At 53.1% G+C, this 14,473-nt stretch overlaps 1 protein-coding gene across 24 annotated transcripts in view; it reads right to left on the bottom strand.

Annotated features, from left to right (window-relative positions):
• NRXN2 (neurexin 2) overlaps positions 1–14,473 on the bottom strand; it is a 106,487-nt gene that overhangs the window by 60,095 nt on the left and 31,919 nt on the right. For 11 of the 24 annotated variants that reach the window (XM_064492165.1, XM_064492180.1, XM_064492176.1 and 8 more), the window contains 2 exons: positions 13,231–13,532; positions 5,730–5,774 (listed from right to left, as the gene is read on the bottom strand). In XM_064492165.1, coding sequence (XP_064348235.1) covers positions 5,730–5,774; positions 13,231–13,532 — 347 coding nt within the window. The remainder of the gene's footprint in view (positions 1–5,729; positions 5,775–13,230; positions 13,533–14,473) is intronic. The other 13 variants (XM_064492168.1, XM_064492169.1, XM_064492182.1 and 10 more) reach the window with 2 other exon arrangements.

The raw sequence follows: 14,473 nt of genomic DNA, 5'->3' as shown, positions 1-14,473 counted from the left end.
GGGGGGCTGGGACACAGGAGTCGGGGTCAGACAGGGAGGGGCAGCAGGGAGAAGGCGCCTCCATCCTGCCCTCCACCTCATTCCTGGTGCTTCACTGAGAGACCAGAAGCAGGGCCACTGACTAGCTCCTGAGCCTGTCTGGTCACCCCAACTAGAGAGTCAGCTCCTGAAGGGCGGGCCCCCAGCCTATAACCCTACTAATACCGGCACAGTCTAGGGGACACATCACAGTCATTAAAGTGAATGTCACCTGGTGACCCAGGGCCACACTTGGCTCCCTCTGCCTGTGTCCAATCTATGAATGCAGTTGGGTGGACAGAATCTCAGTCCTCCAAGACTGCTGATGGGATTTCCGTGCTCCTGTGCATGGGCAGGGCCCTCCCGGCCCCACAGCTCCCCAGGAAGAGGCTCCTCCTCACCTCCATACATGTGCTCAGCCTTCCAGCTTGCCTGAGCCACTCAGCTGTCCTCTCAACCTGGGTCCCAGAGGCCAGGGCACCAGCTACTGGCATCTTCCTCACCCTATGGGCTCTCTGGCCAATCTGTTCAGCCCACTCCTACCTCTGCCCTCAAAGTTAGAAGGACCTGACTTGGGGGGGCCGTCCTCAACTCCTCTCCAGACTGGGCACAAATCTGACCTTGCCCACCTCCGCTTTATGCAAATCACCACTACATGGTGCCTTAATACCTTTTGTATCTGTCTCTATTTTTTAGAGCCACCCTGGCCTAGAGAGTAAGGAGAGGGTAGCAGGAGGCAGGGTATCATAAGGAAGTGCACAGAGGAAGGGGGGCTCATCCTTGGGGTAGAGGAAGGAGAGAGAGAAAGGGGGAGATGGGCACTGGGTGGAAAGGAAGCCAAGGGTAGGGGGAATGGAGGAAAGTCTCTGGGGAAGGCAAGGAGGGAGATGATTGAGATTAGTAAAACCCGACTGTTCCCTCAGACAAATCAAAATCCAGACACAAAAATGGCAGGTTCGTTAGTAAAAGCAGGAAACAGGGGAATAATTCCCCCGGTCCCCCTCCACCCCAGGGGTTTGTGATGCCCCTGCCCCCCTACCCCCCCGCGCAGCTTCTGGAAGGGGCGGGGCCAGCAGGGGAAGAGGGCAGAGGGGGTCATGCGACACAGAACAGCCACTGCAGCTAGGACATGTGCGGGTTAGAGGGCCAGGGTCGGGGGCCCAGCCCAGCAGGAGAGGTGAGAAAAAGGCAGCCACAGGTGGGAAGGCATGCAGGGACAGGGGACGTAGGGAAGAGCAGAGATGGAGGCGAAAGAGCCATAAGGGTGCAGGAAGGAGAAGCTTCCTTTCAACGGAGGAGGGAAGAGGAGCCATCACTAAGACAGAGACATGTACGGGTTGAGAAGGAAAGGGAAGGGACATTAGACTTAGACCTTCCTTACCAGAGGGTGACCCAGACGCTCACTCCCACCACCCATTCACCACTGATCACTGACCCCAGACACACCCACTCACACACCACATCCTAGTGAAGGCAGTGGGAGGGAGTTTGGGGCTCATCTCCAAGCAGCATCCTTTTTGTCATCAGTACCACAGCTAGCACCCCAGGACTCAGCAGAAACTCTGCACCCAACCCACGCCAATCCACTCAACACAATCAGACCAGGCCCTGAGTGGGGCTGAGTAGGACAAGAGGAATGAGCCACAGCTCTGCCCCAGAAGAGCCATGCCCAGCCAGCAGAGAGGGGAAGGAGCACAGAAGACACAGGAGCCCAGCGCTCAGCCTCAGCTCCACTCCCCAGGAGAGGGGCGGGTGGCTGCAGGTGGCTGAAAGGGGCAGCCTATGAGCTGGGTGGGCTCTCAACCCTCCCTGCTGGCCCCACCTCTCTTCTGCTCTGCTCATCTCCCCGTTAGGCAGGCTGGTAGGATGTGAAACCAGGTCCTGGCCACAAATATCCCCACATGGGCACTCCATGCCCACCACCCCCCAAGGGGAAAGCCTGGGGAAGAGGGGAATACCCCTCTGGCCTTGTCCGGAGCCTATCCCAGCTCCCTGCTATGATCACAGGGTCACTGACTTCCCCAGGAGGGGGATGATTGGGGGAAAGTAAGATTGTGGGCAGGTGTTTTTAACTTGTAAGTAGGCTAGACAGGCTTTGGAGAGTCACAAAACCCTTAACATTATATGCAAACTGCTTCAGTGGACATTCTTTTTCTTGTGAGAGTCCACTGCTGTCACCAAATTCTCAAAGGGCTCCATGAGCCAAAGATGGTTAAGAACAACTAGTTTAGGAAGAAGGTGCTGGCCTGCCCTTAAAAGTGAGGGGGTGGGAGTAGGGCATGAAAATAGGGAGGACGGCAGAAGGAGGATGTTCAGCCCTGTTACGTGTGAGTTTAGCCATTGTTTGGGGTGGGGAGAAGCTAAAGAAGGAAACAGGTTGGAAAGACATCCAGAAAGATGACCTAGCCAGCAGTAACAGCTCCTTGGTGAATTTTTTCTTTTTTAGTGGATGTACTGGGGATTGAACCCAGAAATTGTACCTGCTAAACATGCACTCTACCACTGAGCTGTACCTGACAACTGGATTTGATAGTTTAGGAATAGAAACTTCAGGTCAGAACTCCTAGGATCTCCTTTGGCCTTTATCATCTTCCAGAACAATCTCATTTTACCTCTCTGACTCTTGTCTATAAAAGAGGTTTAACAACTTCCATCACTCCCACTTCTCCCAGGCTTACTATGAGGATCAAATGAGATAACTGAAGTGAAAGCACTGAACTCTTCCATTACTTCCTATGTGACCCCAGGCCTTCTCAGGCCTCAGTTTCCCCATCTGTTAACTGGGAATAATCTCTGACTGCAATCTAGACATTCATCGAGTTTAAATGATATTCAAAAGGTGACAGCTATTTAGAAAACCAAAGCCCCCAGTGTTATGTGCAGAGAACACTCCCATCAGCTTGACCACACTTAGCCCAAACTGCTCCACTGGTTGGCCTTTTTGGTCTGTATCCACCCTCCCCTCTAAGGAGAACTACTCCAATAACAAGAGTTTATATAAATGAGTTAGTAAAAAGAACTCCCAAGGATGCCTGGGAATCAGAGCCGTTGAATCCCGTCTCTTTTGGTGCCGGGTTCTCTGACTCCAGTCTTGGCCTGAAAGAGCTGATTCCTGGGACAGGTTTCTAAGAGCTTATGATGCGACTCAGGCCACCAAGGGGCACCAGCTCTGATCATCAAGCAGTGATGCTCGCACCAGAAAGTGTGGACCTCAGAGACTTTAATAGGGACTTTCTTTGCCAGTGTTGAAAGCAGACAGGGTTGTTTGTTTCTTGACCAACTTAACCAGGTCATTCCATCTTTCCTCCTCCTCCCCAGGCCCAATTCCTGAGGCAGTCTGGGGTTCCTTGTAGTTATTTTGGGACTGATTTCCAAGAAAGGACAGTAATAGAATCTCTAGTGGGGCCAGAGATGCTGTATTCTCCAGGGCTTGCTATGGAAAGGGGATCACTTCTCTACAAAACATCCCTGCCCTGGAAACCCTGAGATAATCAGTTAACATATGATAAAGCTTAATACAATTATAATTCCCTTTACAGAGTACAGACGCTTTCACTTCCGTTCCCCTCCTTGATCTTTACGCTAACCCCATGAAATGTCAACGCAGGTATATCAGCAGCCTGTTTGGTAGATAAGGAGACAACTTTAGCTCCAGTTCACACAGTTCTTAACAAACTGAAACTAGAAGAAAGATCTGCAGGGCCCTATTCTCAGAAGGCATGCTTGGTGGTTGGGTTTATCTTGCCTCCCTTCTGTCCCCAGAATCACAGGTTGCCTGTCCAGCGAAGCTCTGTAAAGGACGAGTTCTAAAGGCCCAGCTCCTGACAGGCTCTGAGTGGCCTGGCCTGAGGGGTGAGCGGCAGCAGACTCCTAGAAGCCACAGAGGAGAACAAAGCCTGTGGAGGGGTGGTGTTGGGGCTGCCACCTGGCTGCATTTGAACACCAGGATGATGGAGTGGCCAGATTAGATCTTGGATGGGGGAGGGCTAGGATGGCCATGCCCATGCCCATGGGCATTATCTTGGAGACAGGGCAAAGGACAGGGCTACCACAAGCCTGTGGGTTCAGGGAAACACAGACCTGGGAAAGCATCGGGACAGGCCAGACATGGCCTCAGAGATGGAGTCTCTTGGGGAGGTGGGGGAGCCACTCAGATTGGGAGCCCCAGCTGCCAGGCTTCACTCCTCTACAGCCAGGCAGCTACGCAGTCCTGGGAGGCTGGGAAGGCCAGGCACCTGCCCCAGGCAGCGTGGGCCCTGTGGGAGCAGACACGTCCATCTGCAGGGTCCCCAGCCTGGTGCTCAATCACGCTGCATTATTAATAGGCGATGACTAACCGCCGGCTGCCGCAGAGCCAGGACCAAGCAGGCAGGAGGGAATCCCAGGGGATAGCACACGGCAGGGCCTGCAGGCACACACTTCAGGGCAAGGCGAGGAGCAAAGGGCCAGCCTCAGCTCCTCCCCTGCTCCTGCCCGCCACCTCTTCACAGTCCACCTCCCAAGAGCCCTCACCAGCTCAAAGACAGTCACACTGCTCCCAGCTCACACCAGCTTTTACCCTTGTAGAATCACCAGCAGAGCCTCACAAACACACAGTACAGTCTCCCACTAACACCCCCTAAATGGCACACCAACATTTACACACAGTCGCACCCACACACCAACACACACCAGCTGCATTTATACAGACACCCACACCAACATTCACCGGAACTGAGCCCAACCCAAACAGGGGAGCTTGGCGACAACTACCCCAACTTCACCCTGGCTGGGCCTCCTCCTCTCACCCCCTCAACAAGGAAGGAAACCAACCCCCCATCATAGGCCGTGCGGGACAGGCAGGAGGCAGAAAGGGGACAGAAGATGGAGGGGAAGGAAGACAGTGTGAGACACAGTGTTAGTCAGAGCAGCAGAGCGGCGGGGGAAACTGGACGCTGTCCCTGGTCGGGGGAGAAGACCATTCATGCCATGCAAGATGTGGGGGGAGACAGAACCAGGAACCCTCACGGCTGAGAAGTGAGGGAGGAGATGCCACCTCTTCCCTGGCAGCCAGCCTGGGGCAGCCCCCAAACTGGTATCAACGGTGATTTGAAGGAGCTCTGGACTAGTTCCAGACAGCTCTGTATCCCCCCACGGCCACCCACTCCTGCAACCTGTCAAGCTGGCTGCCACTGGAGGCCTGACTCCCAGCCCCCTCCCTCAACTCGAGGGGCCTGTGGGGGAGCTGACATTGAGCATAGCGTAGCATGTCATGAGATGGTGTTTTCCATGGATTTTCAGGAGACCAAGAAAGAAACTAAATTAAAGAATAAAAACGAGGGGCAGGGGCAGAAAAGGAACAAAATAAAGCAATCAAAATAAGCAGCCTAGCATCGGGGCTGGTCTAACCAGAGCCGATGAACTTGGGGCCTGCCCCAGGTCGCTCTGGCAAGGAATCTGAATTCAGGAGTCCGGGGTTAGGGCAGGGATAGGCCAAATTCCTCGATTTCCATTTGTCTTTTGGATTTGAGTTTGGACCAAAAAAGAAAGAAAGGGAAAGAGAAAACTAAAAGAGAAAGAAGCAAAATCTAAAGATTGTTCAGGACGCAAAAAACAATTGGAAGAGCAAAACAACCAAAACCAAACAGGGAAGGGAAACAAAAGAGGGAGAATCGAACAGTTAAAAAAACCCACGGCAAACCAAACGGTAAGACAATTAGAGTGATATCTACCAGATAATGCAGTTTGTTTACCATAGCGTGTCCAATGCCTGCGTGCTTCACCGGAGATATGGGGGGAGGGGTGGGGAGGGGAGGGTCAAAAAAAAACAAACAAACAACGAAGACAACAACAAAAGAACAGAACGAAAAGAAAAGAAAAAGAAAATGACCAACTGTGAAACTCAAGGAAGGAGGAAAAATATATATCCATTTATATTTGGTTGTCTGTTCAGACCCTCCCACCTTAGGTTCAGCTGAAGTACTTTGTTTAAAGAAAATTAAAATTATAATGGGAGGGAGAAATAAAACACACACACAAATTAAATCCCTTCTTCTTCCGATCCCCACTCTCCACCCCTCCTCTGGATTCCTCACCACCCCCCATCCCCTCCCAGAAGAGCCGGCTGCAGAGAAGGGGAACAGTTAAAGACCTTGGTTAGTAGAGAAGAAAACAACAAAAGAACTGGACCAAGAAAGCAAAGACTTAAAGATGGCGACATTCCGCAGATGAGACAGAAAGGTTAGTTCGGTTTTCACTCATACCTTGCCCAACCTGTCCCTGCCCATCCCTTGGTCCCTTGGGTTATAAGCGTGTTAGTAACACACACAGAGTTGGCAACGGGGTTTTCCAACAGAGGGTGAGAGAGGGAAGGCAGGGGGTTAAGAAGCAGACCCAATTATGCAGTATTAGTAAGTCCTACTGGCTGAAATGTTAGGGAGTTGAGGGGAAGGGAGGGAGGAGAACAGGGGTGTGAGAAAGGCATGGGCTCTTGACTTGGGTAATGAATGGATGGGTTTGTTGGCTACCTGGTCAACCAGATGGCTTTCCAGAGAACCAGCTAAAGAGTGAGTTGGTGCTGGCCAACTGGCTGACCAGTGACCATGTCAAGTTAATGGGTTAACTGGTTGGTGATGGGCCAGCTGTCAGACTAGGAGAAGAGTGGCCAAGGCCCCTAGAGAATCACAGGACTGGCTAGAATGAGAGGCAATTTCATTTGGAGGCAAGGGAAGGGGTTCCCAAGGAGCACAGGAAGGGATATAGGTGTCTGCTTTTCCTGGGGATGGATAGCAAATAGATCCAGGGAGCCATGGTGAGGGGAGGGGCAGCTCTTTTTTTTTTTTTCTTCCTTGTTTCCCTTCCTTGAGAAAGGAAGAGAGAGCAAGTCACCACCAGAACAGTGAAAGAGAAACTTTGCCCTCCATGGGCTGGCAGAGGGTTTATTTTCATATCATATCTAATCATCCCAAACACTCTCCCTTCCCCTCCCCTCCCCTTCTCCCACCCATAGCTGACTCCTCTGTCCTGCCTAACTTGACTCTTCAGAGCCCACATTTCCCCCCAATTTCCCCCCTCAATCACCCCACCCACATTCTCTTATGCTCCTCTGGGCAGCTGTTCCTCCCAGAATGAGCTACCCCCACCATCACCCCTGCAAGTCCCAGGAACTGGTCAGGTTTTCCCAGCAGCCCGGCCTCCTCCCATGTACACCCATAGACCCCCGAGCCTCCACTCCCCACAGCCAGCACCAGAAATGCACCCTCCACCACATATCACACCCTAAAAATGAACACAGAGGCCCACCTATTTCTAAAGTTTCTTACTCCTCCCTGAACTATAAGCCAGCTTCTTCTACCCCAGACTCAGGCCCCACCCACCTGTGGCTCTAAGTTCATTTTCTTCCCTCAGGGTCAAAAACGGCAGCAACAACCACCTTCAAAATTACCCTGGTCTTTGGGGAGGAGATGTCAAAAGGCTGAGGCAGCTTCACTTAGAGTATCAGAGATGCAGGGACACTACAGCTTGCTGTCCATTAAATGCTAAACTGTGCACCCGAGATTGTGATTGTGAGGAGAGGTATTCTAGGGACAGACCCATTAGTTAGAGAGTTATTATAACCAGTGGGCACAGGACTAATTCAGTAAGACAATTAATAAGGACCTTGTATAATTAAAAACAACAGAATTCAGTATATAGACGCTAGAAGTGCTGAATAACCAATATTAATTATTAGTGATACAGAAGCCATTTATAAAGGAGAAAGACAAGAGTCTAACTGCAGGTGCAGGGGCCGGAGCAGGGGATAACGGGTGGTACAAGGATTAGTCCTATTGGTTAGTAGGACTGACAGGAAATGAAGAGGTCAACTAGTCAGGACAAGGAACAATTAGCACCAGGGCAGCTAAACCCATGGCACCAAAAAAGGTAAGAGTTGTCTGATATCACTGCACTAGTCAAACAAGGTAGGAGGGAATAAAAGGCATTAGAGGTAAAAACCCAATTACTACTCTTTTTAAATTAGAACTGGACACAGAGACTAAAATAAGGAAAAAAGAGTATTCAGCTTTCATAGACAACTTCAATGTTTAGTAAGTAGAAAAACAAATTAAGAAACAACATGGAGAGGGAAGAGATTTAAGTTCAAAGCCTGGGCCTTCCACTAACGTGTGAAGAGATCCAGGCCTCTTCTAATAAACAGCGAGGTTGGTGCGGGTGAGATGGGGACCCTCTAGACCTAGAGACCAGACCACGGTGATCATGCCCGAGGGGGCAACTGCAGCCAAGTACTAGAGTGGAGCCTCCACTGGAAGCCATCCTGGCACCTGTGACACAGCAACCCACTCCTTCCCGAAAGCCGGTATCTGGAGATCGGAGGCTTCAGACTAACAAGTAAGCAAGGAAGGCTTTTCCCCGCCACTGAAACAGCTGGAGGGCCCCTGGAGTCCAGGAGCCCAAGAATGACAGCGAGGAGGGCGTCAAGTCACAGAGGGGAGCTGCCAGTCATTACAGCAAGTAACCTTAACCTACCATGGCCAAGGGCCTTTGGACAAAACTATACTCCATTTCCACCTTGAACTCTCAGTGTGGCTCCAGCCCCTCAAGAACACCAAGAGGGGGATTAGATACAGAAATCACAAAAATCTGGAAGAAGGCAATCTCTGTAGAGCTTGAGTGAGAGAAGCGCAGGATAAAGAAAAGAGGAGGCTGCTCCACTCAGAGATAAGAGGGGCCCATTTTTCTAAGAGACAAGCAGAACATTCAATGGTTCAAGATTTGGGAGCATCCAAGGATGGCGGCACCACGAGGCAAATGACAGGCACCTTAGCCTTGTGCACCAAGGACGAGAGCCAGGCCCTCCCTGGAAGCAGGGAAATGGAGTAGCTTTGAAGTCAGACTCCCACCCTCCCACGTCCTAACTGTACAGCGTGGGCAAGCTCCTTCACCTGCCAAGTCTCCAATTCCTCGTTGGTGAAACCGGAGTTATCTCACACTTCACAGGACTGTTAGAAAAGTTCGGTGAAATACAAAATAGAAAGGAGACCCCTGGTCTCAGGGGCCAGTGGAGGGGAGATGTGATGGTATAATCCGAGCCATGCTGGAAAAAAGGAACAGGTCCTGAGGACATTCAGAGGAGGGAGTGGGAAAGTAAAGTGAGTAGGACTTTTTCCCAAAAGACAAGAGGTAGTTCCATTATTAGACCTGCTGGGTCCTCGTGTCCAAAGTCTCACCAACTGGCTTCAAAAAAGAGCCCAAATGAACCAGCCAAACCACTAGCAAAACAAATAAAAACACTCAATAGTTGCTGGTATTAAGCCCTCAAGGAGCTTACCATCTAGAAGTAGAGAAAAGAGGTGAACACAAATATCGAACACACAGATGGAAAGGGGGGATAGGGCCTGAACACAGCAAAGAGGGAGACTGGCCAGGGGCTGGGAGGACCCAGGAGGGCCTTACAAAGAAGGTGGCAGTTAAGCTGGCCTTGAAGGATTGGGAAAAAACCCACAACTAACCATGATGGCAGCAGCAAGCCCTCCGTTGTTCACCTGATGCCAGGCACCGGGCATCACCTCAGTTAGTTCTCGAAGGCCCCTCTCACTTTGCACGGAGAGGTTCCATAACTTGCCTCAGGTCACTCGAACTAGTGGCAGAGCTGGGATTTGAACTCAGTCTGTCTGACTCAAACACCAGCTCTAACGTTTCACCCGGCAGAAGTGGGGTGAATGGTGGTGTCGGCAGGAACACTGTGGGAAGCCAGTGTAGACGGGGCATGCCAAGCTGCACAGTTAGGCCCTAAGACAGGGCACGTGACAAGACAGAGAGAGTCAGGACGGCTGGGCCAGATATGGGAGAGGGAACCGCTTGGGGGACTCCCTTCCTGGGGCCCAAGGGGGCTCCTGAAAATCTCCACACTAGGAGCGGCCTCATGGGAGCTGAGCAGGAGGAAGCTCCACGTGATGTTTTAGAAGCCAACTTGTCTCCCAAAGTTGGTGCTGGTTGGTGACAAAATGGGTGGGCACTCGGCTTATATGGTGATGGGAGGCACACTGGGTGTGGGAAGAGTGGGCCCAGGATTGAAAATAGGCCTCGGGAATCCTCAGAGTGAATCATTTCTGCAAAGATCCCCCAAGAGACACCACCAGGCACAGGGGCCTCAAGACCGGGCTCAGAGGGAGAGAAGGGTGAGGGCGGGAGTGGTGGGCAGGTGGTCTCAGATTTTGACTGCAGCGTTCTAGGAGCCTCTTGATGATTCCAGGGATAATTATCTGGTTCAGGGGAGGGGGCAAAATTCTGCCTCCTTCCGGTCTTGGGAGCTGGCCTCTTGTCCCGCCCTCACAACTGTCGAATCAAGAGGCTGTCCCCAGGAGGCAGTCTCCGGGTCATTCTAATCACTTGGGGGAACAATATGGAACCCAGTGTCCTCCAATCCCAGTCATTGACCCTAAAGGCAGAGGCAGATGTCATTTCTTACATTAACCCCTGTCCTTGTTCCTGGCCACTCTCAACATCACCCTTCAGATCACAAAAGGATGCCATGAGGCCATGTTTGTGGCACTACTGATATTTGGAACTGGATAATTCTTTGCTGTGGGACTGTCCTGTGCATTGTGGGATGTTTAGTAACATCTTGGCCTCTACCTACACCGAGTAGCACCCTCCCCAAGTTGTGACAACCCAAATTGTTTCCAGTCATTTGTCTCCTGGGGGCCACACTGCCCTTGGTTGAGAACCACTGCTCTAGGGACAACAGGATCCAACAAATTATTAGAAGCTCTGAAAGACAGACTCAAAGGACCTGGTGAGGGGGACTTGGCCACAGGCGAGGCCCTGAGTAAGGGCAGTGAATCCAGGGCACAGTCCTGGGGCTGCCCTTCCATCCCCCTAATGGTCACGATGACCAGAAAAGGACTGCACCTCACATCTATGGATGTGGACTGGAAGCAAATAAATCCCTCCAGAAACCCTTTCTAAACAGACAATTCTCAGTCAAAGTCTTGAGGCAGATACCCTCTTTGGCCCTAAAGGCCTATGTTCGGGTCAGCATGACCTGCCTCTGCTCTGACCCATCAGGCCAGGGGGAAGTGGTCTCCATCAGTTACCAGCTTGGACCCAGGACTCTGTGAGCCCCAGGAAGAGGCTACTATGTCACTGTCCACACTCGGTGCTGCCGAGACCAGGCCTCAGCCCCTCTGTGTGGCTTTCCAACCTCCCCTGGTCACAGATCTCTCCCTCCTCTCTGTGTCTCTCAAGTTCCTAGAACATTTAAGATTCCTGCTGCTCACTTGTCACTTGTATGGCTTTGCTCTATTCCCTTTTAACAGGCTCATCTTGTCTCCTCAAGAGCCGAAGGGCTGGGAGGGCGGGGACCATGTCTCTTTTCCCTCGGTACTCTATGTAGATGGACATATTGGCCAAAGGACACATGGATAGGGATCTCGGCTTGCAGCATGTTGCCAAAGGCAGTACCAGGTGACAGCACTGGTCCTGGGGAGGGAACGCCCGCAGGAAGGCAACTCTGCACCCTCCACAGCAAAATGTATGTGGCACCTAAAACTGTGACAAAAGCACACACACTCAGGTTTGCTCAGACAGTGTGACAGACAACACAGGACAGCCCTCCGGCTGTCAGGGGATGATGAGACATGAAGGGGGCACTTTCCTGAGGAGGTGTGTCACTCTTCAGAGCACGGGGTGCACTAAGAATAGGTGCCTGGGTAGGAACCCGACTATGACAGGGAGCAGTAGGCTTGGAAAGAGCAGGCAGATTAGTCACGGTGTCCTCCCAGCATGGGGAAGGCACTAAATGAGGAGGACTCCCTGTGAGAGCAACACTCAATGGGTTGAAGAAGAGCCAGTAAGAAGAATGTGAGGTCAGCTGGCATCCCCCGCCCCGCCCCCGCCCTGAGAGCCTTTCAGTGGGAGGATGGGGAAAAGGAGAGTGGTGGTGATGGTGAAGAGGAGAACAATGGAAGCCCAGCCACCCCACAGTTAGAACCAGAAGTACAGAGACAACACCCAGTAAGAGAAGGGCTGCAAACCACTTAGCACCTCCCAGGGCATGGATGTTCCGTGTTCCTGGTCACACTTAGCTTGCTGGGGATGCAGCTGGAAAAGCATCGCTGCCACCAGCTACAAGAGAAAGTGATGGACCAGGGAGAGAAGAACCACAAGAGCTGGGGCACCAGGGTCCTGGGTGCCGAGCAAGCAGGGAAAGGAGTCAGGAGGCGGAGACAGGAGCAAATGTGGATGCACAGTGTCCTCTCCTGCTTTTGAAGAAGGGTCTGACTTGGACTCTGCTTGAGGCAGGAACTTCTCAGGGCTGGAAACAAGCTGTGGGGGCTGCTGTCCAGCAGAAGCTGGGCCAGAGACAGAGAGAGTCTCACCTGCCATAGCCACCCTGGGACTTGTGATGCCCAAAAACATAATCCTCTCTCAGGGGTAGGGGCAGGGGTGAGTCTGGGAGCAGGAGCTGAGCGGACACTGAGGAGCAGAGACCTGTCCTGTCTGCAGGGGCCAACCCAAGAGTCTCCTCCAGCTCCTACATGGACTAGCCTGGAAGTCCCGGAGAGATAGCCAGGGACTGCTGAGAGAGCCTGCCCCCCTTTGGAGGGACAAGGAGGGAGAGGAAAGGGAGCGTGCTTCCCAGGGGAGAGGCAGGGCCAAGCATCCTCTCGCATCTGCTGCCCCGACCTTTCTTGGACCTCAGCCCTGCCTCTGCCCCAGAAAGGCCCCACCTGAGGACCGACCACATCCCACCCCACATGCCCCAGGCTTTCGTCTGTGCCTTTCTGCCGCACTGTCAGGATACCTGCTCCAGCAGGCCAGAGGCTCGCCATCCCGCGGCACCCCAGGGCCCACCTGTTCAGGCTTCATCTCATTCCTCCCATCTCCCAAACCACTGTCCTGCCAGGTCACCTGATTTCTTAGTCCCAGCCCTGGAAACCCTAGCAACTTCCACCAGTCTGAGCCCAGCCCTTCATCTTCCCTCAGGGTCCTTTCCCAGCCAGCTCTGCAGCCTCCTCCCTAGCGCATCATCCTGGTCCTCGAAGCCTGCCAGCTGCAGCTGTAGCCCTGGACCCTCACAGCCCACCCAAAGCCTCAGTCTTCTTCAGAAGCTCGCCTTGCTGCCCAGCCCTGACGCCTCACATCCCCACCTCAGGCAGCCCTCCCTCCCCACTCCCACTCCCACTCTGCCCCAGACTCCGCTGGCCCCGGCCTTCTTCTCGCTCCCCCTACCTGGCGCAGGTTTCGGGTGACCCGGACGTCGTGCCAGGCGTTGTCGTTGAACTTGCCGTTGACGGGTTCCACAAGGGCCTCAAAGGCTCCTGAGCCCAGGTTGATGACAAGCCAGACAGCCCCCGACTTGAGGGACAGGTTGACGTAGTCAGCCGACTTGCCCGTGTGCAGCATCAGCCCATTTCGCTGCAGGGTGCGGAAGGCTAGCGTGATCTCATCCGTGCTGCTCTGGATCGGGTTGTGTGACAGGTCGTAGCAGAAGAATTCATTTCCTTTGAAGGTTGCCACAAATTCCTCTTTGCCTGGACGCCACAGTGGGGAAACGGGAGATAGCTGAGTGGGGTAGGCACTGCAGAGCCTCCACCTCCCCCACAGCAGCCCAGGCACAGGTGCTGGGCATCCAGACCCCTCCATCCCAACTGCAAATTTTAGGCTCTCTCCCCGCCCCACCCTTCTCTCTGGATCCTGCCGTCTTTGCTGTCAGAAGTCAACTTCCCCCACGTCTCTTTCCAATGCTGGAGGCTGCTAAGTGGCTCTCACACTGACAGCTGACAATTAAGCTGCCACAGGGCCACATTCTCACTGTCTCCTCCCCAACCAGCCCTCCATCGGTCACTCCCCTTAACAAAAGGATGTGGAAGAGGAACAAGAAGCTGCACCTGACTTCTTCCTGGAGTGTTCCCCATGGCAGGGGCACCAAGGGTCTCCTGAATGCAGCCCACCTCCCTCTCCTGCCTCTTCTCCGGTGATGGCCATCCTCAGTGCCCAGAAACAGTTGCAGGCCTCACCACGTGGAATGGGACTAGCAGGCCTGCTTTGTAGCAATGAGCAGATGAGGAGAATGGGGTAGGGGAAGCAGGAGGAAGACACATGGGAGGGAGATGCAGGTGACAAGGATGTGGGCAAGGGAGCAGTGGCACTGGGCAGGGCTTCCACAGGTGGCCATTGTGCCAGCTGTCACACTCTCACCCTAACCCCCAACTTCCTAGTCCAGCCTGAGAGGACAGCGCAGGCAGGCCTTTAGCAGAAAACCGAGGGCCCCCTGAGGGCAGCTGTGGGACCCCTGTGTGCCAGGAGGCAGCAGGGAGCAAGAGTGCAAGGGCAGGCTTGGCTCTCGAGGGTATGTGTGTGTGCACGCACACACGTGTAAGCACTTGGCACAGGGCTCCTCCCACTGGCACTTTTTAAGGAAGCAAAAACAACTGGGAGTGCCTTAGGGATTGTTAGCGTTCTGTAAGTGGGT

The sequence above is a fragment of the Camelus dromedarius genome, chromosome 12 (assembly GCF_036321535.1).
Source record: "Camelus dromedarius isolate mCamDro1 chromosome 12, mCamDro1.pat, whole genome shotgun sequence".
NCBI classification, from domain to species: Eukaryota; Metazoa; Chordata; class Mammalia; order Artiodactyla; family Camelidae; genus Camelus; species Camelus dromedarius.
This window is presented reverse-complemented; position numbering and strand designations above follow the sequence as displayed.